The sequence below is a fragment of the Oncorhynchus clarkii genome, chromosome 10 (assembly GCF_045791955.1).
Source record: "Oncorhynchus clarkii lewisi isolate Uvic-CL-2024 chromosome 10, UVic_Ocla_1.0, whole genome shotgun sequence".
NCBI classification, from domain to species: Eukaryota; Metazoa; Chordata; class Actinopteri; order Salmoniformes; family Salmonidae; genus Oncorhynchus; species Oncorhynchus clarkii.
This window is the reverse complement of record NC_092156.1, coordinates 27,425,046-27,448,080: the sequence shown is the minus strand read 5'-3', so window position 1 is coordinate 27,448,080 and position 23,035 is coordinate 27,425,046. Positions and strand designations below refer to the sequence as shown.

The 23,035-nt window shown below is 44.1% G+C and overlaps 1 protein-coding gene across 1 annotated transcript in view; it reads left to right on the top strand.

The window, feature by feature from the left end:
- The window catches only part of LOC139418226 (phosphoglycerate kinase), a 32,830-nt gene extending 10,147 nt beyond the window's left edge, over nucleotides 1–22,683 (top strand). Inside the window, exons 5-11 of the mRNA XM_071167515.1 lie at nucleotides 8,693–8,796; nucleotides 9,022–9,141; nucleotides 14,848–14,962; nucleotides 15,792–15,971; nucleotides 16,322–16,499; nucleotides 16,777–16,875; nucleotides 21,928–22,683. Coding sequence (XP_071023616.1) covers nucleotides 8,693–8,796; nucleotides 9,022–9,141; nucleotides 14,848–14,962; nucleotides 15,792–15,971; nucleotides 16,322–16,499; nucleotides 16,777–16,875; nucleotides 21,928–21,968 — 837 coding nt within the window. The 3' untranslated portion in view covers nucleotides 21,969–22,683. The remainder of the gene's footprint in view (nucleotides 1–8,692; nucleotides 8,797–9,021; nucleotides 9,142–14,847; nucleotides 14,963–15,791; nucleotides 15,972–16,321; nucleotides 16,500–16,776; nucleotides 16,876–21,927) is intronic.
- Nucleotides 22,684–23,035: the final 352 nt, after the last annotated feature.

Genomic DNA, 23,035 nt, shown 5'->3' with positions numbered 1-23,035 from the left:
GAAATATACACATTTGTTTTGCCAAATTTTTTTGTCTTTTTCTTGAACATGATCTACTCTACGGGCAAATCAAAGTTCCAGAGTAGGATTTCTGCTACTTTTAGTTATGATCCAATTTGTAAGCATTACCAACACAGTGAATGTGAAAATAGATTCAAAATGGTTGCCTTTGCAGGATGTGCAATGATACAAGTAAAAGCAGGGCTGTGATTGGTTAAATTGATTGTCTACTATGCCAATTTCTCTGTATAAAATGGGCCATAACTTTAAAACCAGCAGAGATCCCGCTCTGGAACTTCGATATGCCCGTAGAATATATTATGTTCAACGATATATTGAAAAATTGGCAATCCTTCCTCCAAAGGACCCTTGTATGGTTAAATGTTGTGAAAATCCCCCAAATCATGCTCTTTTTTAAAATTCTAGTTTCGAGAGGAATCACCCGCTACAACAGACAGCAGCTCTTAAGAAGGTTGCACCTCTGAGAGTATTATGTCAATGCATAGGTTCATAGGATACGTTTTGTAGTATCTATGCTTGTGCCTGAATCAAAGGCCAGGAGGCTACTTCTACCACCGCCATCTCCTCTCATACAGCCGCGGTGCTGCCCTGACCTGCTGACATTTTGATTGAAGGGTAGTGGGTTGTCCCGGGCCGAGCATGTTGCTTTTCTTGCCATGTTAGCCCTGGCTGGTATGCAGCCCTTAGAGGGGGCAGAGGAGATGGGGAAAGGGGGCAGCTGTCAACCTTTCACAAGGTCCCCCGTTGGCTGGTTGGTGGCAGGCAACGGAGTAGGTAAGTCTAGATCTTACCCCTAACCACTGATTTGGGTTCTGATATTTTTTTATTCACCTTTATGGTTAAGGTTAGGATTGTGGGTAGCATAATCTGATCCCAGGTCTGTGGTTAAGGGTGAATTCTATGATGACCTGAACTGTTCTTGTGCCAACTCCTGCCATTTTGATGTGACTCCACAGATCAGCCTGGACCTTTCTGTGAAAGTTATAAACTTGGCCTGCTAAAGTGCAGTAGGAACTGGATCAAAAGTACATACAGTATATTCAAGTGCAGTACCCTGATCATGCAGTCATCTCCGCTGGCATTACTGTGGTATGTTCACCATCTTATAGATACACTGTATAGAATCGAAGCACCGCTGCAATGCATTATTTTATGTTGGTTACTTTCGGCCGCGTGTGCGCAATTTAACTTGGGGACAATGCATGTGCTGATGGCTTCGTTGCTCCGTGGGGAACTCATAAAGGCTCTCATATTTTTTCCGTGGGTAAAATCAGTTAAGCTGTCCTGAAGGCTCTCATATATTGGCTCATTTAAGCCCTAAAATAAATGTGTTCATTTGGGCCGAATATTGTATAAAATAAATTAAAATGCTCTGCATTCGTTGCATGCCTTTTAGAATAAATAAAACTGGGTTGGGTGAATAACTTGAAAAATGTCATCCATAAGCCTACTAATTAATACATTAATTAATGAATAAAAAACTTTCACATAATAAATTACAAGGTTGAAATAACATTTATTTTTCTTTCAATTGGATCTATGGAATCTACTTATCAATATAATATAAACTAGGCCTAGCCTACTCAATCATCATTGGCTTTAGCAAGGGCTGTGCAGATTCATTCATTCAGCACAAGGAGTTTTTTAGGATTCAGTTTAGGCTAATTATTAGAAATACTGCACTGCTGTTTGTCGGCAGCACACAATCTGTCAATCAATTGGAGTATTAGGCTATAGTGATAATGGCCTATGTAAAGTCTGTATCAATAGGCTAACAGTTGCATTTTTTTTATATGAAAAGGAGAGGGAAATATTACTGACCTGCACTGCACACAGGAAAGCGTACAGATGACTGAGCTGATTGTCCAGTAGGCTAGGTGTGAATGTTCTGAAAGATCAACCATCTGAATACGAAACCCACAACCCCTTATGGGGGCCATCAGTGGGACAAAGTTTTGCTGAGTCTATTAGATTGTGTTCATAATGATATGTTAGGCTACTCTGTTAAACCCCTTTTTCATGGGCACACAAATCCAAAGGATTAAGCCAACTTCTTCAGGCAGAAGTTTGCATCCTGTAGCTCCAACTCCAAAAAGTTCTGGGACACTGTGAAGTCCATGGAGAACAAGAGCACCTCCTCCCAGCTGCCCACTGCACTGAGACTAGGTAACATGGTCACCACCGATAAATCCATGATTATCGAAAACTTCAACAAGCATTTCTCAACGGCTGGCCATGCCTTCCGCCTGGCTACTCCAACCTCGGACAACAGCTCCCCCCCCCCCGCAGCTACTCGCCCAAGCCTCTCCAGGTTCTCCTTTACCCAAATCCAGATAGCAGATGTCCTGAAAGAGCTGCAAAACCTGGACCCGTACAAATCAGCTGGGCTGGACAATCTGGACCCTCTATTCCTGAAACTATCCGCCGCCATTGTCGCAACCCCTATTACCAGCCTGTTCAACCTCTCTTTCATATCGTCTGAGATCCCCAAGGATTGGAAAGCTGCCGCAGTCATCCCCCTCTTCAAAGGGGGCGACACCCTGGACCCAAACTGTTACAGACCTATATCCATCCTGCCCTGCCTATCTAAGGTCTTCGAAAGCCAAGTCAACAAACAGGTCACTGACCATCTTGAATCCCACCGTACCTTCTCCGCTGTGCAATCTGGTTTCCGAGCCGGTCACGGGTGTACCTCAGCCACGCTCAAGGTACTAAACGATATCATAACCGCCATCGATAAAAGACAGTACTGTGCAGCCGTCTTCATAGACCTTGCCAAGGCTTTCGACTCTGTCAATCACCGTATTCTTATCGGCAGACTCAGTAGCCTCGGTTTTTCGGATGACTGCCTTGCCTGGTTCACCAATTACTTTGCAGACAGAGTTCAGTGTGTCAAATCGGAGGGCATGCTGTCCGGTCCTCTGGCAGTCTCTATGGGGGTGCCACAGGGTTCAATTCTCGGGCCGACTCTTTTCTCTGTATATATCAATGATGTTTCTCATGCTGCGGGCGATTCCCTGATCCACCTCTACGCAGACGACACCATTCTATATACTTCCGGCCCGTCCTTGGACACTGTGCTATCTAACCTCCAAACGAGCTTCAATGCCATACAGCACTCCTTCCGTGGCCTCCAACTGCTCTTAAACGCTAGTAAAACCAAATGCATGCTTTTCAACCGTTCGCTGCCTGCACCCGCACGCCTGACCAGCATCACCACCCTGGATGGTTCCGACCTTGAATATGTGGACATCTATAAGTACCTAGGTGTCTGGCTAGACTCTAAACTCTCCTTCCAGACCCATATCCAACATCTCCAATCGAAAATCAAATCAAGAGTCGGCTTTCTATTCCGCAACAAAGCCTCCTTCACTCACGCCGCCAAACTTACCCTAGTAAAACTGACTATCCTACCGATCCTCGACTTCGGCGACGTCATCTACAAAATTGCTTCCAACACTCTACTCAGCAAACTGGATGCAGTTTATCACAGTGCCATCCGTTTTGTCACCAAAGCACCTTATACCACCCACCACTGCAACTTGTATGCTCTAGTCGGCTGGCCCTCGCTACATATTCGTCGCCAGACCCACTGGCTCCAGGTCATCTACAAGTCCATGCTAGGTAAAGCTCCGCCTTATCTCAGTTCACTGGTTACGATGGCAACACCCATCCGTAGCACGCGCTCCAGCAGGTGTATCTCACTGATCATCCCTAAAGCCAACACCTCATTTGGCCGCCTTTCGTTCCAGTTCTCTGCTGCCTGTGACTGGAACGAATTGCAAAAATCGCTGAAGTTGGAGACTTTTATCTCCCTCACCAACTTCAAACATCTGCTATCCGAGCAGCTAACCGATCGCTGCAGCTGTACATAGTCTATTGGTAAATAGCCCACCCATTTTCACCTACCTCATCCCCATACTGTTTTTATTTATTTATTTTTATTTTTCTGCTCTTTTGCACACCAATCTCTACCTGTACATAACCATCTGATCATTTATCACTCCAGTGTTAATCTGCATAATTGTAATTATTTGCCTACCTTCTCATGCCTTTTGCACACAATGTATATATAGACTCCCCTTTTTTCTACTGTGTTATTGACTTGTTAATTGTTTACTCCATGTGTAACTCTGTGTTGTCTGTTCACACTGCTATGCCTTATCTTGGCCAGGTCGCAGTTGCAAATGAGAACTTGTTCTCAACTAGCCTACCTGGTTAAATAAAGGTGAAATAAATAAAAAAAAATAAAAATGCAATTGCAATATCACGCTTTAAAAAAAACGCTTTTAACCAAGTCACCTAACTTGCGTGGTTCTTCAATAGGCTATGCATAGTCTAATATACCTTACTTGTTGGGTGCGCATTTGGTATCCAGCTGTTTAGTTAGGCCTTGTGATATTGTCGACCATCATCAACTGATGCAGGAAATATTCTTTTGAAGGAGAGTCAAGTGACAAACCGCTGTTGTTATAGGCCTATAGCACACAATGCAAAAACAGCCAGTGTGGGAAAACAGTGTTTGGAAGAATGTCCAGAATATTTTGCTAACTGCCGAAGCTGAGAAGAGGAAGAAGGCTAAAGAAAGCCTGCTGAAACAAAGAGCAACAGCGATCCGCCAAGCTGGAGAAGTATTGGAAGGGTACTTTGCAGGAGCTGCAAACTTTGAAACGGGTAAATAGAAGAAAATGTGCTCCACACGATGAAGCTGAAGACTTGAAGAGGAGGATGAAAATGTTTCAAGGTCTCCTGTGCAAAACTGATGAGGAGAAAAAGTGTCTTCGAGAAGAGGTTGATGACCTCAATGAAGAATGCACAGTCCAAGGAAAGTGCATTGAGAACTTGAAACTGGAGAGGAGTGAGCTACAGGCCAAAGTGGAAGAACTGGTGCAGGTACCCGAGAGTCAAGATAAAGAAACCGAGAATGGTGCGTCTTATACTGTTCCTCAAGCTGCCAAACCAGCACATTAATAGATGGTCACAGCCAGACGGACGGCCCACCAGATTTGATCTCCGTGAGTAGCCAGATTGACAGGCTTGATGAATCGCATAAGAATGATGCGTCTCAAAACTGCCCATCCCATGCTGATGTTAACCATGATTCATGTGAGTGTGACCCCAGTGCAATGCTGAAGGCCCAGTGCACTCAAGAAGAAGAAGAGTGGTGGTGGGATGCTGAGCGGGAGATGGAATATGAATGCCAAATGCTGAACTACCAGGGTCCCACTAACTCGGTGAGTGAATCCATTTCATATGGTAATGTTTCTTATGGGAAACATTCAGAACCAGAGATGGCAAATGAAGAGACATGAATGACTAACCACCATGGAAGCGAGTCTCACCTCCCACACCACAAGGTTGCAGCTGCCAGCCAGGAGGAGCCCTGGTACCAAAGTCGCCACAACAAAGATGGGCGCTCGGAAAGATTGGACCAAGTTGGGCCATTTCTGTAAACCACCGGTTCATTTGGTAAATATACCATCTTTTGCCTGGTTTTGAACCGTGCCTTATATGCTGCACCTCTGAATTGTCTCGCATCACTATCCTCCTATGTTCCACACCTAGTGATCTGTCACATGTATTATAGACCATTAATACACTTGATTAACTTTGCCATCAGAACAGCCTCAATTCGTAGGGGCATGGTATTGTCGTGACGTTGCTACCATTTAATGCGATGATGGCTATTCATGGTATAATTACATACCACTTTCAATTATAAAATTAAATTAATCATATAACAATTTAAGTAGTAATCTGGGTCACCATGGGAAAAGTTTAACAAGTTACCATTTTCCAAATTAATTATCAGAATATCTCGATATACTCATCCATCAATAATTTTCTCCCGTTTCAGTCTCATTCTGAGCGCCGTAATATCCTATAAATCTGCACAAACCCTAGTCGCCATGATGAATCGGCGATACACAAATTGGCTCAATTATTTATTTACTAACTAATGAAATAATCACACAGAATTACATACACACACAATAGAGTATACATTGATTACTAACACAATGCAATTAAAAGTCCCTAGTGGACTAACCCGATATGACGGCTGGTTACACAAAGTAACGGGGTGGGGAAAGAGAGCGGGAGAAGGTGAGACAAAGGAGCTCAACTATCGTACATACTAGAAGTCGACCAATTATGATTATTCAATACCGATACCGATTTATTGGAGGACCAAAAATGCCGATACCGATTTTAATCGGCCGATTTTTGTTTTTAAATGTATTTACTTGTAATAATGACAATTACAACAATACTGATTTGAACATTTATTTAACTTAATATAATACATCAATACAATCAATTTAGCCTCAAGTAAATAATGAAACATGTTCAATTTGGTTTAAATAATGCAAAAACAAAGTGTTGGAGAAGAAAGTAAAAGTGCAATATGTGCGATGTAAGAAAGCTAACGTTTCAGTTCCTTGCTCAGAACATGAGAACATATGAAAACTGGTGGTTCCTTTTAACATGAGTTTTCAATATTAGTTTTAGCTTGTAGTTATAGGAATTATAGGACTATTTCCCTCTATACCATTTGTATTTCATTAACCTTTGACTATTGGCTGATCTTATAGGCACTTTAGTATTGCCAGTGTAACAGTATAGCTTCCGTCCCTCTCCTCTCTCCGTAACAGGCAGTCTCCTTGTGGAGTGCAACGAGAGAGAGGCAGGTCGTTATTGCGTTGGACGAGTTAACTGTAAGGTTGCAAGATTGACAAGATCGAGCTGACAAGGTGAAAATCTGGTGTACTGCCCCTGAACAAGGCAGTTAACCCACCGTTCCTAGGCCGTCATTGAAAGTAAGAATTTGTTCTTAACTGACTTGCCTAGTTAAATAAAGGTTTAATAAAAATAAAAACTGCAAATCGGTGCCCAAAAATACAGATATCAGATTGTTATGAAAACGTAAAATTGGCCATAATTAATCGGCCATTCCGATTAATCGTCGACCTCTAGTACATACAGTTGAATACTACGCTCATGGTAAATATGGATATTTAACATCATAACAACCGCTCATTTGGGTTTTAGAAATGCAATGTACATATTCACGTATGTACGTCTTTGAGTGATTTCAACAGAGATGGCAGTGTGTGGGGAGTAGTTTGACAGAAGTCTCTGGTTGTCCACCAGAAGTCAATGTACTTAGTAGTTGTGGAAGTGGGCTATCTTTGTTCTAGAAGTGTTCGTTAGACTGGATCCATCAGAGTACCACACAATGGTGGGAGGAAAATGTTCTTCCCCTCTCCAACATGTAGTCTTTATCTTCTTAACTCGAGAGTTCGAGTCTTACAATTTCTGGTCTGGTAGAGTCTAACCCATTCGTGACATCCGGCTCAACACTGTCCGTATAGTGGTCTCAATGGTTGATTATTCAGGGTACAGCTAGAACCATTTTACATGCCAGCAGCCACCCGGCAATATACTGGTCTGTAGAGATTTTCTTCTCTGTTGAAAGTTTCAGAGTTTCTAACCATTTCGTACCGTTCAGCTCACGCTGTCGGTCACTCTGTTTTAGCACTCGCCTTGGAGGGCGGTTCCATCACGTTGCCCCAATGTCTGTGGTTACATGGGTGTGGTTACTGACTTGGCAAAAGTCTGAAAAATCATTATCATTTAGAAGGCTAAAGTCATATTTCATCTTCTCACAAATAGTTTATTTAATCATATAAGTTATACAACATTTAGATGTAAACCTGTCCCCTTGAATGCGTACACTTTCAGAGATAGTTAGTTATTTAGTTATACTGTCCTTAACAATATCACAAAGCAATAACTGATTTGATAGGATTCTTGTCCCACCAACCATTTCCCACATTATTTACGTTAGAAATATTGTTTCAATGTACAACCTTTTTATATTACAGTACTGCATAGTCTCTCTGTTGTAACAACGGGATTTTTAACTTCCATTTCTGCAGAGTGGGAGAGAGAGTACCTGCAAGGTATTTATGACCGTCATAAAACTGGCCAACTCCCCCAGGAGAGGGGGGGGTTTTGAAACCTTTGGTTAGCCTGCATCTTTGATCTCCATCCAGGAGGCCAAGTCATGACAGTATTCTACGAAGTGTCAAGTGTTCCACAGGGATGCTGGCCCATGTTGACTCCAATGGTTCCCACAGTTGTCAAGTTGGCTGGATGTCCTTTGGGTGGTGGACCGTAGTTGATGCACACAGGGGAAACTGAGCGTGTGAAACCAAGAAGTGTTGCTTTTCTTGACACACTCAAACCAGTGCGTTGAATGGCACACTTACACCATCCATGTCTCGGTTTGTCTCAAGGCATAAATATCCTTCCTTTCAACGGTCTCCTCCCCTTCATCTACACTGATTGAAGGCAATTTAACAGGTGACATCAATAAGGGACTGTAGCTTTCACCTAGATATACCTTTGTCAGTCTGTTATGGAAAGAGCTGTTTTGAACACTGTGTAGATATGGGTCATATTGTTGAATTTAAAAAAATTAACTATACCTTCACACAAAGAATGACTAGGCATTGATACCATCTATATGAATAAATGAGGCCTCCCTGTATACCGCACAATGGGTCGTACAGCTCTCTATTCAAGATGTAATAGAGCCTGTTGGTTGTAACCTGAGCCCTCTGCCATCTGTAACAATGTGTTCTATCCTCTCTCCTTTCTCTGCTAGACCAAAGCAACCCAGGAGCAGATTGATTCCTTCAGAGCCTCTCTGTCTAAACTGGGAGATGTCTATGTCAATGATGCCTTTGGCACAGCACACAGAGCCCACAGGTAGGTTCACTGGACACTACTGTGGAGTGATGATTATTGTCCTTCAAGATAATTATTTTTCTGTCAAATCACTCATTGCCACTCCGTGTCTCCTACTTTCCTTAATCTTATTCTCTTCTTTCTACCTCTATTACTATTTTTTTCTGTCTCCTTGCTTCTCCTTCTCACACTGCTTTTCCTCTCCCTTTCGCCCCTTCCCCGCATACCTGCCTCTCCCTCCCCCAGCTCCATGGTTGGAGTGAACCTGTCCCAGAAGGCTGCAGGTTTCCTGATGAAGAAGGAGCTGGACTACTTTGCCATGGCTCTGGAGAAACCAGCCAGGCCCTTTCTGGCCATTCTCGGAGGGTAAGTAACTGGTCCACGGCTCTGGTTATGGATGGGGCTGGGAGAGCTCATCGGTGATCAATTAGGAATAAAGTACCCAGAGGCCTGCATCTGCTTCTCTGGTATCACTCTATTGAGCATTGGCTCAACAACTAGCAGCACAAAAAACACCCACGTTTTATATCAATTTTATTTGTGGAGTGTTCTTTGTTACATTCTCTTTCTGTTTCATAGTCGTATTACAACACGGTGACAGCTTTTTATAATGATACCCCAACCACCAAGACGCATGGTCAGCAAGATGCACGGTCAAATGAAAACATCAGTAGCCTAAAATCACTATAAGCGCCAAGTGTGCTTGATAAATAGTGAAAATCAGCACAAAAGCAATAATGGCATTATAATGAATGTGTCGATATGACAGCAGTCAGCCTATTATTTATACGTTGGATACCATGACGAATTGACAAATGTCTGTTTCTTTGTCATCAAAATGGAGGTAACGCATGATCTCTCTGAAGCGATCCCGTGACATGGTTTCTCTAAAGAAAAGTATCCCATAGATGTCTGACCAGAAGCTCTCCATATAGATGCTCTTTACACCGAATGCTCCATGGACACACAGGATTGAAATGAATGCTTCCAGTTCATCAACAGTCTGATCCCAGGCAGTGTCTCCTTGCTCTGTGTGCGCCTTAGCCACAGTACAGTCCCTGAATGCTGTAGCATGCCCATGTCACATAATCAACGACAGATGGTGAGTGCATTGCTGATGTTGTTTTTTGCTTGAGATGTAGGACCTGCGCTCTTAGTGATGAGATTTTGTGCTGATAATCGACCTATAGCGTTGTCACCGGCTTGTTCTAGGTAAACGGTGCTGTCCCTTCCTCGCTCCTGTCTCACTGTTTAATTTGGTAGTGGCACGGGCACATGCTTAGTGTGCACCGTTCTGCCTTTTTTGCGCTTAGACCTCTGTTATTCAGGCTGAGGCTCAGAATCTGAAGAATAATCATCAGCGATGTCAAGATTCATTTCTTCCCCGCCATCTGAGTCGTGTTCATTCAGATCTGGTAGCAGCCCTAACGCAGTATGTGCATCCATTCGTCTTGGTCTTCTTGCCATTTTAAATGATGCACTCTCTCATTGTGTACTCCAAGTAGGCCAGAGTAGACTGATAAAACTGCTTGGATTTGAAGGACTGATATAGGGTACACAGCATTTTGAGATAATAATTAGAATATACCAACACAATTGGTGATTACATCATTATGCATCATCTGCTTTCCCTCACTCATCAACTCACCCATTCTCACTCATCAACTCACCCATTCTCACTCATCAACTCACCCATTCTCCCCCTTTCTCCCCATCACGCTTTACTTCATTTATTTAATCTGTTATAGGTGTGAAATTAGTTTAGGTTCAGTTTTGAGGCAATGATCAGGGTGATGTATCAACTGGGCACGGCACATTCCACGATCAGGAGAACGAGCGGAGCAGGTCCTACTGTCAGGAGGGACAACGGGGAAAACCATTCAAAAAAGGACGTGCCCTCATAAAACTTTAACTAATATTAAAGAAGTTGATGTATTGCTTGCCTGAGAAAAAGTACCTCATGATAAGCTGTAGACCACACTACCAAAAGTTATCTATATTATTCATAGCCATCTATTTATCACCACAAACCAATGCTGGCACTAAGACCGCACTATAAGACCATAAGCAAACAAGAAAATTGTCATCCAGAAGCTGCGCTCCTAGTGTCCGTGGATTTTAATGTCGGCAAACTTAAATCTGTTTAACCGAATTTCTACCAATATGCAACCAGAGGGAAAAAAACTCTAGACCACCTTTACTCCACACACAAAGACGTATACAAAGCTCGCCCTCCATTTGGGAAATCGGACCATAATTCTATCGTCCCGATTCCTGCTTAAAAGCAAAAACTAAAGCAGGAAGTACCAGTGACTCGCTCAATACAGAAGTGGTCAGATGATGCGGATGCTATGCTACAGGACTGTTTTGCTAGCACAGACTGGAATATGTTCCGGGATTCATCCAATGGGATTGAGGAGTATACCACATCAGTCACCGGCTTCATCAATAAGTGCATCGACATTGTTCTCTCCACAGTGACCGTATGTACATATCCCAACCAGAAGCCATAGATTACAGGCAACATCCACACCGAGCTAAAGGCTAGAGCTGTCGCTTTGAAAGAGCGGGGCACTAATCCAGACGCTTATAAATCCCACTACGCCCTCAGACGAACCATCAAACAGGCAAAGCGTCAATACAGGACTAAGATTGAATCCTACTGCACCGGCTCTGACGCTCGTTGGATGTGGCAGGACTGATCGGAAAAGACAGAGGCTCCCATTAACATTGGCGGGCTGTAGTGGAGCGGGTCGAAAGGTTGAAGTTAATTGGTGTCCACATCACCAACGAACTATCATGGTCAAACACACCAAGACAGTCGTGAAGAGGGTACCACAACACCTTTTCCCCGCAGGACACTGAAAAGATTTGGCATGATCCTCAAAAAGTTCTACAGCTGCACCATCGAGAGCATCCTGACCGGTTGCATCAGCGCCTGGTATGGCAACTGCTCAGCATCTGACCGTAAGGTCCTACGGAGGGTACATACAGCCCAGTACATCACTGGGGCCAAGCTTCCTGCCATCCAGGACTTATATGCTAGGCGATATCAGAGGGAGGCCCAATAGATTGTCAGACTCCAGTCACCCAAGTCAGATTATTTTCTCTGCTACCTCACTGCTGCTACTCGCTTTTTATTATCTATGCATAGTCACTCTACCCCTACCTCCATGTACAAATTACCTCCACTAACCTGTACCCCTGCACGTTGGCTCGGTACCGTTACCTCCTGTATATAGCCTTGTTAATATTTACTAAATATATATATACAGTGGGGCAAAAAAGTATTTAGTCAGCCACCAATTGTGCAAGTTCTCCCAATTAAAAAGATGAGGGACGCCTGTAATTTTCATCATAGGTTCACTTCAACTATGACAGACAAAATTAGTTAAAAAATCCAGAAAATCACATTGTAGGATTTTTAATGAATTTATTTGCAAATTATGGTGGAAAATAAGTATTTGGTCACCTACAAACAAGCAAGATTTCTGGCTCTCACGGACCTGTAACTTCTTTAATGGCACCTGTTTGAACTTGTTATCAGTATAAAAGACACCTGTCCACAACCTCAAACGGTCACACTCCAAACTCCACTAAGGCCAAGACCAAAGAGCTGACCTGCACCAGGCTGGGAAGACTGAATCTGCAATAGGTAAGCAGCTTGGTTTGAAGAAATCAACTGTGGGAGAAATGATTAGGAAATGGAAGACATACAAGACCACTGATAATCTCCCTCAATCTGGGGCTCCACGTAAGATCTCACCCCGTGGGGTCAAAATGATCACAAGAACGGTGAGCAAAAATCCCAGAACCACACGGAGCGACCTAGTGAATGACCTGCAGAGAGCTGGGACCAAAGTAACAAAGCCTACCATCAGTAACACACAACGCCGCCAGGGACTCATCCTGCAGTGCTAGACGTGTCCCCCTGCTTAAGCCAGTACATGTCCAGGCCCATCTGAAGTTTGCTAGAGAGCATTTGGATGATCCAGAAGAAGATTGGGAGAATGTCATATGGTCAGATGAAACCAAAATATAACTTTTTGGTAAAAACTCAACTCGTCGTGTTTGGAGGACAAAGAATGCTGAGTTGCATCCAAAGAACACCATACCTACTGTGAAGCATGGGGGTGGAAACATCATGCTTTGGGGCTGTTTTTCTGCAAAGGGACCAGGACGACTGATCCGTGTAAAGGAAAGAATGAATGGGGCCATGTATCGTGAGATTTTGAGTGAAAACCTCCTTCCATCAGCAAGGGCATTGAAGATGAAACGTGGCTGGGTCTTTCAGCATGACAATGATCCCAAACACACCGCCCGGGCAACAAAGGAGTGGCTTCGTAAGAAGCATTTCAAGGGCCTGGAGTGGCCTAGCCAGTCTCCAACCCCATAGAAAATATTTGGAAGGAGTTGAAAGTCCGTGTTGCCCAGCAACAGCCCCAAAACATCACTGCTCTAGAGGAGATCTGCATGGAGGAATGGGCCAAAATACCAGCAGTGTGTGAACCTTGTGAAGACTTACGGAAAACGTTTGACCTCTGTCATTGCCAACAAAGGGTATATAACAAAGTATTGAGAAACTTTTGTTATTGATCAAATACTTATTTTACACCATAATTTGCAAATAAATTCATTAAAAACCCTACAATGTGATTTTCTGGATTTTTTTCTTCTCATTTTGTCTGTCATAGTTGAAGTGTACCTATGATAAATTATAGGCCTCATCTTTTTATATAGGCCTCTCTCATCTTTTTATATAGGCCTCTCATCTTGCCCCACTGTATATAAAAAGTTATTTCTTAACTCTATTTCTTGAACTGCATTGTTGGTTAAGGACTTTAACTAAGCATTTCACAGTAAGGTCTGTTGTATTCGGCGCATCAAATTTGATTTGAACTCCAATTCTGTTTGTGATTTTAAGATTCTAACAATGGCAGTGTGTTCTATAGACTTATTTAGGAAAGGTCAAGGACAGTGGGGGTCAGGACTTAAAAAATGGCAGTTATTAAAACAATTTCCTTCACGAGCAGTCAAAATGACTGCTTTAGCTAGAGTTTCTAGTGTTTTTTTTTTTTAGTGGAATTCTCCTATCTTTTGGTATTTGTTTCATTAGTCCATTGTTGATATAGTCCCAAAATGTTTTGAATGTTAAAAATCAAGATTTCCAGATGTAGATCTTTTGAAATAAAGCCAGTATTTGGAATCATAGGATGCTAAATGCATCCTACCTTCTGTATTTTGAAAGCTGAATGTCTTAAACTTGATTGCTGACATGAAAAATATTTTGCATATGTCAACAATGGACTAGTTTATTTTAAGTTTGTTTGTAATACTTCAATTTGTGTGACAGTACTCTACTTATGCATTCTAGTCTTCCCTTATCACTGGCCACTTTACAGCCTTGCACAGTGGGAAAGTTGAGCCACACAAACAGCTAGCTACCGTTGGAAACATGTCGAAATTGGCCAGTGTCGGAGTCCATTTCAGCCGGGCATTGTGCAACCGCTATATCCAATCCGGTTCTCTCACTGCTGCAGTTCAGCTTTTTTGGCCCTCTGCCACTGACAAAGTACATTTGATGTGAATTGGCTAATAAATAAGCCACACGACAATGCATGAAAGGCGGTAGGATTTAGTTCTAAATTCATTAAACAACAAACAAATAATGTAACACAAAAAAAATGACTATCTTCCTCAACTAGAAACCTTTCCGTAACTGAGTTTTACCATGTGTGTTTATAACTACGCTTACACTGCATTATGACTATGGGGCGTCGGGTAGCCTTGTGGTTAGAGTGTCGGACTAGTAACCGAAAGGTTGCAAGATCATATCCCTGAGCTGACAAGGTAAACATCTGTCGTTCTGCCCCTGAACAAGGCAGTTAACCCACTGTTCCTAGACCGTCATTGAAAATAAGAATTTGTTCTTAACTGACTTGCCTAGTTATATATTTTTTATTTAAGTGTGTTTTATAATGGATTATAGATATGGGATTCAAATAAATGATCTTCATATCATTGTTTTACTATGTTTACCAGTTTTTCATAGTTTCTCTCTGTTGTGTGCAGAGCCAAGGTCAAGGACAAGATTCAACTGATCAACAACATGTTGGACCAGGTCAATGAGATGATCATTGGTGGTGGCATGGCCTTCACCTTCCTCAATGTCCTCAACAACATGGAGGTGAGTACAGGGGGGGGGCTGAGGGAGATGATACTTTGTTTAAGGGAGACACTGGAGGGAAGAAATGGAGAGGAGGATTCTGCCCCTTTTTTTTGTCCAATTGTGTTTCTATCATAATTTTAACCTCTTTGATTGAATGTAACTCGGAACTCACTCGTGCTTCAGCACAATCTAGTTAAATCTGGGGTCACATTAGCTTTCAGAAATATGCATTTTAAAAAATCTAAAAAATCTGATTTGTCAACCATTTCACCGACTTTTTATATTGAACGTTTTTCTTTGTTTTTTTCTTCAATAGAGTAATAAGGGGCATGCAACTATAGTTTTTCACAAAATACGTTAGTGCAACACATTCGGCAGAAAATCGTTTTCATTAGAAGTGCAATGCTATTTGGCTTACAATGAAAAAGCAAGGTATTATTTTTCAAAAATGATTTATGGCCATCAAATTTGTAATGTTTATCATAGAAAGAATTTTGCCAGCTACATTTCCTAATGTTTTGTTTGAAGTTAATCTTGCATTTTAACTTGCTACCAGAGGGAAAGTACTGGAGAAAAGTAGCCTACACATCAGTCAGAGCTCTGTCTGGTGATCCAATGACTTGAGAAAATGTATTGCAACTGAAGCAGGAAGTTACTCCTTCTACATGTATGATCTGCGTTTTAAAATGCAGCAATAGAAGAAGAAAAATGTTTTGTCTTTCCTTTTCTGTGTGGAAAAACACAGAATCCTTTTAACGCGACCCCTAGTTAAATATGTTCAATGATTGACTGTGGTGTATATCATGGTGGTTGTAGTTAAAATGAGTGATCCTCTCTTCCCTGGCAGATCGGCACCTCCCTGTATGATGAGGAGGGCGCCAAGATCGTCAAAGAGCTGATGGCCAAGGCTGAGAAGAACAATGTCAAGATCAACCTACCCGTTGACTTCATCACCGCCGAGAAGTTTGACGAGCATGCCCAGACTGGCAACGCCACTGTGGCTGCTGGCATCCCCGCAGGCTGGATGGTGAGGAGAGGAGGAGAGCAACCTGGGTCATGTTCATAAGGGCATGCAATGGAAAACATTTTGAAACACTTTGTAACAGAAAACTAAAACGAGCTTTGGACAAGTCCAGGGAAGTCCCTCCAAGTTTCAGTCCGTTTTCTTCAGTTTGGTACCTAATGAACACAACCCTGATTGGGTTTTATTGTCTTCTTGAGGGGTGGTCATGGGAATTTTCCTTAGTTATTGTGCTAGCTAGCAATTTGATATACTGTATCACTTTCATAGTGAAATAAAATATAGGATATAGTTTTGTGTTGATATTGTAGATCAGTACGTAAAACTGTGTCCATCGCTCCCTCTGTTCACCCCAGGGTCTGGACTGTGGACCCGAGAGCAACAAGCTCTTCGCAGAGGCTGTAGGCAGAGCCAAGCAGATTGTGTGGAACGGCCCCGTGGGTGTGTTTGAGTTTGAGAACTTTGCCAAAGGAACCAAGAGCCTGATGGACAAAGTGGTGGAGGTCACCAACTCAGGCTGCGTCACAATCATCGGTAAGACCCTCTACCACTGTTTGCACAATTACCATGAAGCACGTCTTTCACCAGGCACCTGAGACAATGTTTGTAAATAAATACATGTATACATTTATGCCTGCTCTGCCATTTTGATTGGAAGTTTTTCTTCATCCACTCTATCATTCTCACCATTAGTAGGCGCCAAATACCAACACCCTTTCTTCCTCACATCTATAGTAGTGAATGATCACTATCACAGTGAAGGGTCTGTATGACCTTAATTTTAACCCCATGTTGTCTTGTTGATGCCCAGGTGGAGGTGACACAGCTACCTGCTGCGCCAAATGGGGCACAGAGGATAAGGTCAGCCATGTCAGCACAGGAGGCGGAGCCAGTCTGGAGCTTCTGGAGGGTGAGTGACGTCACCACGGTCTCATCCGGACTTTTGACCTATGTCCAGTTCAAAATCAACCCCTTAACCGCTGCCCCATGACACTATGTAGTTTCTTCCCTATTGCTTACACACATTAAGTTGTTTCAGATCTGCAAGGTGGCATGATGTAGTGTCTGTAAGTAGATGCAACAGCAGACTAGCAACAAATGACTGCATTTCTGTATGGTAGTTCCCTTTCAATCAGTTAACTTCAGTACAGCATACTATAGGGAGTTGCACTTTTGCGTCTTCTGTTGAAGGATCTACAATCACACTTGACAAGGCAAATTAAATCCGCGCCTCACTGGAAGCCTCGCTTTCCACAGGTGATAAGCGTGAGGCTCAGATTCATTTCTTCAAATATTCCGCTCTTCACCTCAGTATGAAAAGAAACGATTCACACTACTAAAGCAAACAATTGGAATCTGGATTTCGTTGACGAATTGACCCTCATTCAGCTAAGCTGATACTACATGGGTGTGCCCCCTTCATGGACCCGGAGGGGGCAGGGCTGATGCACACTCCTCCAGTGGATGGCAAGCTAGCTGGCTACCTAGCACCGTTTGCTAACAAGGATGTGGATAATGCTAATACTACACTCCTGAACAAGCACTGTCAATTTTCGGCTGCTCAGCTGGGTGAAGTTTTATTGTCCAGAGAGGCTGGTTAGGGTGCACATGTAGTTCCTCCTCCTACTGGGTATAATGGCTTCTATCATAGTGGTCATTCCCCTGGGATTATTATTGGTGTAGCCGTTCTACGCTGGGTCAAGTTTTATTGTCCAGAGAGGCTGGTTAGGATGCACATGTAGTTTTTGGCAGTTCCTCCGCCTACTTGGTATAATGGCTGGGTATAGTGGTCATTCCCCTGGGATTATTATTGGTGTAGCCGTTCTACGCTGGGTGCTAGCAACGCGATTGGATGCATCTCGCCACCTAAACTAGTCGATTTGGGTGTCCCCGACATGCCTTCGGGCACTAGCCCAGTGGAAAGAACCCAGTCTAATGGGCCAGGTGTTATCCCGCAAGATGGCCATGACTCGTCCCCCCCAAGGGTGGGGAGCGCTGTGCGAGGGTTACTCAATTTGGGGAGTATGGACAGTGTCAGAGAGCCCAACATATCAATTACCTGGAACTTCTGACCGCGTCCTTAGCGCTCAGGCACCTCCCGTTTGTCGGCAAGCATATGCTGGTCAGATCCAACCACATGGCGATGGTGGTATACAGTACATCAACAGGCAGGGGGGGACAGTCCATCCCCTCCTCATCTTGGCCTGCTACCTGTAGCTGTGGAACAGTGTGCATTTGCTCTCACTTCGGGTGATGCATGTTCCCATTTGCCTCAACTCGGGTGTGGATCTGCTATCCAGGGGGGGCCCTCTTCATCAAAATGGGGGCTACACCAGTGGCCTCTGACCCTCCTTTACACATTTCTGCCAGTGGTTCTGATTCAGCCCATGTGCAGAGAGTGATCCAGGAGGGCTTCATTCACTCATTATTTTGACTGCCCGTTGGCCCAGGCAGCCTTGTTTCACGAAGATCATTGTCCCAGGTGCATGGGCAGGTTTGACACGTGAGGCCAGAGATTTGGTTCCTATGGGCCTGGCCCCTGAAAGGAACAATCTGATGGCTAGAGGCTTACCTCAAAATGTTATTGCTACCATTCCGTCTGCAAGTGCGCCCTCCACAAGAGGGCTATATGCATACAAGTGGAAAGCGTTTGAGCTCTGGTGCCGAAAGAAAGGGCTTGTTCTTTTTCAGTGGTCTGTGAAGGACATCCTTATGTTCCTACAGGAGCTTTTTCGAGCAGGGGTGGGGCCTTCTCCATGTTTAGAAGTGTACATGGCCGCAATCTCAACATGTCATGTGGGAATTGGCAGAGCCTCGGCTAACATGTTGGGGACCTCCACGCATTATCTGTACACCCTTCCTGTATTCAAATCAAATCAAATCCAATTTTATTTGTCACATACACATGGTTAGCAGATGTTAATGCGAGTGTAGCGAAATGCTTGTGCTTCTAGTTCCGACAATGCAGTAATAACCAACAAGTAATCTAACTAACAATTCCAAAACTACTGTCTTATACACAGTGTAAGGGGATAAAGAATATGTACATAAGGATATATGAATGAGTGATGGTACAGAGCAGCATAGGCAGGATACAGTAGATGGTATCGAGTACAGTATATACATGAGGTGAGTATGTAAACAAAGTGGCATAGTTAAAGTGGCTAGTGATACATGTATTACATAAGGATGCAGTCGATGATATAGAGTACAGTATATACGTATGCATATGAGATGAATAATGTAGGGTAAGTAACATTATATAAGGTAGCATTGTTTAAAGTGGCTAGTGATATATTTACATTTCCCATCAATTCCCATTATTAAAGTGGCTGGAGTTGAGTCAGTGTCAGTGTGTTGGCAGCAGCCACTCAATGTTAGTGGTGGCTGTTTAACAGTCTGATGGCCTTGAGATAGAAGCTGTTTTTCAGTCTCTCGGTCCCAGCTTTGATGCACCTGTACTGACCTCGCCTTCTGGATGATAGCGGGGTGAACAGGCAGTGGCTCGGGTGGTTGATGTCCTTGATGATCTTTATGGCCTTCCTGTAACATCGGGTGGTGTAGGTGTCCTGGAGGGCAGGTAGTTTGCCCCCGGTAATGCGTTGTGCAGACCTCACTACCCTCTGGAGAGCCTTACGGTTGTGGGCGGAGCAGTTGCCGTACCAGGCGGTGATACAGCCCTCGATTGTGCATCTTAAGAAGTTTGTGAGTGCTTTTGGTGACAAACCAAATTTCTTCAGCCTCCTGAGGTTGAAGAGGCGCTGCTGCACCTTCTTCACGATGCTGTCTGTGTGAGTGGACCAATTCAGTTTGTCTGTGATGTGTATGCCGAGGAACTTAAAACTTGCTACCCTCTCCACTACTGTTCCATCGATGTGGATAGGGGGGTGTTCCCTCTGCTGTTTCCTGAAGTCCACAATCATCTCCTTAGTTTTGTTGACGTTGAGTGTGAGGTTATTTTCCTGACACCACACTCCGAGGGCCCTCACCTCCTCCCTGTAGGCCGTCTCGTCGTTGTTGGTAATCAAGCCTACCACTGTTGTGTCGTCCGCAAACTTGATGATTGAGTTGGAGGCGTGCGTGGCCACGCAGTCGTGGGTGAACAGGGAGTACAGAAGAGGGTTCAGAACGCACCCTTGTGGGGCCCCAGTGTTGAGGATCAGCGGGGTGGAGATGTTGTTGCCTACCCTCACCACCTGGGGGCGGCCCGTCAGGAAGTCCAGTACCCAGTTGCACAGGGCGGGGTCGAGACCCAGGGTCTCGAGCTTGATGACGAGCTTGGAGGGTACTATGGTGTTGAATGCCGAGCTGTAGTCAATGAACAGCATTCTCACATAGGTATTCCTCTTGTCCAGATGGGTTAGGGCAGTGTGCAGTGTGGTTGAGATTGCATCGTCTGTGGACCTATTTGGGCGGTAAGCAAATTGGAGTGGGTCTAGGGTGTCGGGTAGGGTGGAGGTGATATGGTCCTTGACTAGTCTCTCAAAGCACTTCATGATGACGGAAGTGAGTGCTACGGGGCGGTAGTCGTTTAGCTCAGTTACCTTAGCTTTCTTGGGAACAGGAACAATGGTGGCCCTCTTGAAGCATGTGGGAACAGCAGACTGGTATAGGGATTGATTGAATATGTCCGTAAACACACTGGCTAGCTGGTCTGCGCATGCTCTGGGGGCGCGGCTGGGGATGCCGTCTGGGCCTGCAGCCTTGCGAGGGTTAACACGTTTAAATGTCTTACTCACCTCGGCTGCAGTGAAGGAGAGTCCGCATGTTTTCGTTGCAGGCCGTGTCAGTGGCACTGTAGTCCTCAAAGCGGGCAAAACATTTATTTAGTCTGCCTGGGAGCAGGACATCCTGGTCCGTGACTGGGCTGGATTTCTTCTTGTAGTCCGTGATTGACTGTAGACCCTGCCACATGCCTCTTGTGTCTGAGCCGTTGAATTGAGATTCTACTTTGTCTCTGTACTGACGCTTAGCTTGTTTGATAGCCTTGCGGAGGGAATAGCTGCACTGTTTGTATTCGGTCATGCCCCAGGTGACTAAGGTGACCTTTGCCCCAAAAGTCAGGTCCTTAGCTTTTGAGCCATTTACTTTTTCACCACCACATTTTGCTTCTGAGGAGCAGCAGAGGTTACATGCCCTATGTCCGGTGCTAGCTTTACGCATGTACATTGAACAGACACGGGATATCCGGTTATGTGACCAGCTTTTTGTCTGTTTTGCGAATCCAGCTCAAGGTAGGGTGCTCTCCAAGCAGCATCTCTCTCGCTGGACTGTGGAGCCCATCTCCTACGCGTCCCCTCCGCCAGGCAGCTGACTGCGTCTTGACCATTGACTATAGGAGGGTTGACTATAGGAGATATTTGTGCTGCAGCAAGTTGGGCATCATCACACACTTGTGAGGTATTATCGCTAGGATGTCACTGCTCTCAGTGTAGCCCACAGTGTGCTTAATGCTGGGACAGGGGAAAGTCACTAGGCAGTGCTCCGAGTGCGCTATACCCAGACTGCCGCATCTGGCAGGGTCAGGTCTTGGTGGTCTGCCATTAGCAGTTTCATTTAGTATCCATTGGGACTGGCTTTGGGTGTGATTATATTTCCCCATATTATGTTCTTCCGAAGTTGACTGCCTAAAAGGGAATGTAATGTTATGACTATAACTACTGTTCCTTGAAGAAGGGAAATGAAGTACAGCACCTGTTTGGCCCTGTGCTTCCTGTTCCTGGGTTGGGTAAAGACCAGTATTCAATTTGAATGAATGAATCTGAACCTCACGCTTATCACCTGTGGAAGGCGGGGCTTCCAGCACAGCACCGATTTTAATTGGCCTTGTCAGGTATGATTGTAGATACTTCAACCGAAGTCGCAAGAGTGCGACTCCCCATAGCGTGTTGTACCTCATTTCCCTCTTTCAGGGAACAGTAGTGCGGTAACCATATTGTATGTCCTTCCTCTCTGCCCACAGGTAAAGTGTTGCCCGGTGTGGATGCCCTCAGCAGCGCCTAAGCCCCATCCCCATCACCTAGGAGAGGTGGGAGTGAAGACAAACACACCCGCCAGAGTTTGGACACCCACCCGGCCCCCAAGGCAAAGTGCTCCCTAAGTTTCCCACCTGCGCTTGTCTAGCACCACCCCTGCTCTCTAGTCTACTACTGTCCAGACTGCTGACACAAACTGCAATATCTCTCTCGCTGCTACACGTGCCCAACATCTGCCATTAGCAGTTTCCACACTGAGGAAGTGGAGGTGTTCTCAGCAGAAACCACCCTCACTCCCTCATATGCACTTATGTTCCTTCGAGCTGTGTTTTTCAGAGACCAGTCAACTGCAGCTACAACTGTTGTCATCATACAGAAATGTGGGAATTTGTCATCTATATCGCCTGTGTAAAAGAGTGCTTGCTTGTGTTTGTTTGTATTACTCTTATATAGCCAGCCAGCCCAGGGGGTTTTACAACCCTTCAAGCGTAAAAATGTGCTCTAACTCTATCTAGACCTTTATATTTGTTTTCACACAAATGTCTCTGTGTCAGTTGCCCCCATTGTCTCAACCATGTTTCTCCCCCCTGTTATGTCATCCATCCTATGATCCTGTGGCTTGTAAGATGGTTGTTACCCAGTGGTGGTTTCAGGGGTCGAGCTACTGCAAATCATGTGACCTGAACAGACCCTCACAGAATAAAACAGTTGGTGTAAAATAAAAAAAAGTGACTATATTTGTACTTCAGTGTCATTCATTTTTAATTTCGTAAACTAAAATAGTGACTCATATTTGTCAAACCTATTTTTCAGTGGCAATTGACGAGACTATCTGACTAAATAATAGAACCAGAAAAAAATTAGAAGTAAAGGAAAAAATATATTTTCAGACTACTAAAACAAGGTGAATATTTCTGACTAAAATATGACTACTAAGAGGACTGTACAAAAGATTATGATTTGAGAGATTTTCAGTGATGAGCACACTTAATACAGTTCAGCAGTGGGGAGGATGCGGCACACAGCCTGCATCAGCTGGTGAGCTGTAGGGGAGCAAGCAATGAGCGTAGGCAGACAGGCTCCGCCTCCTCTTAT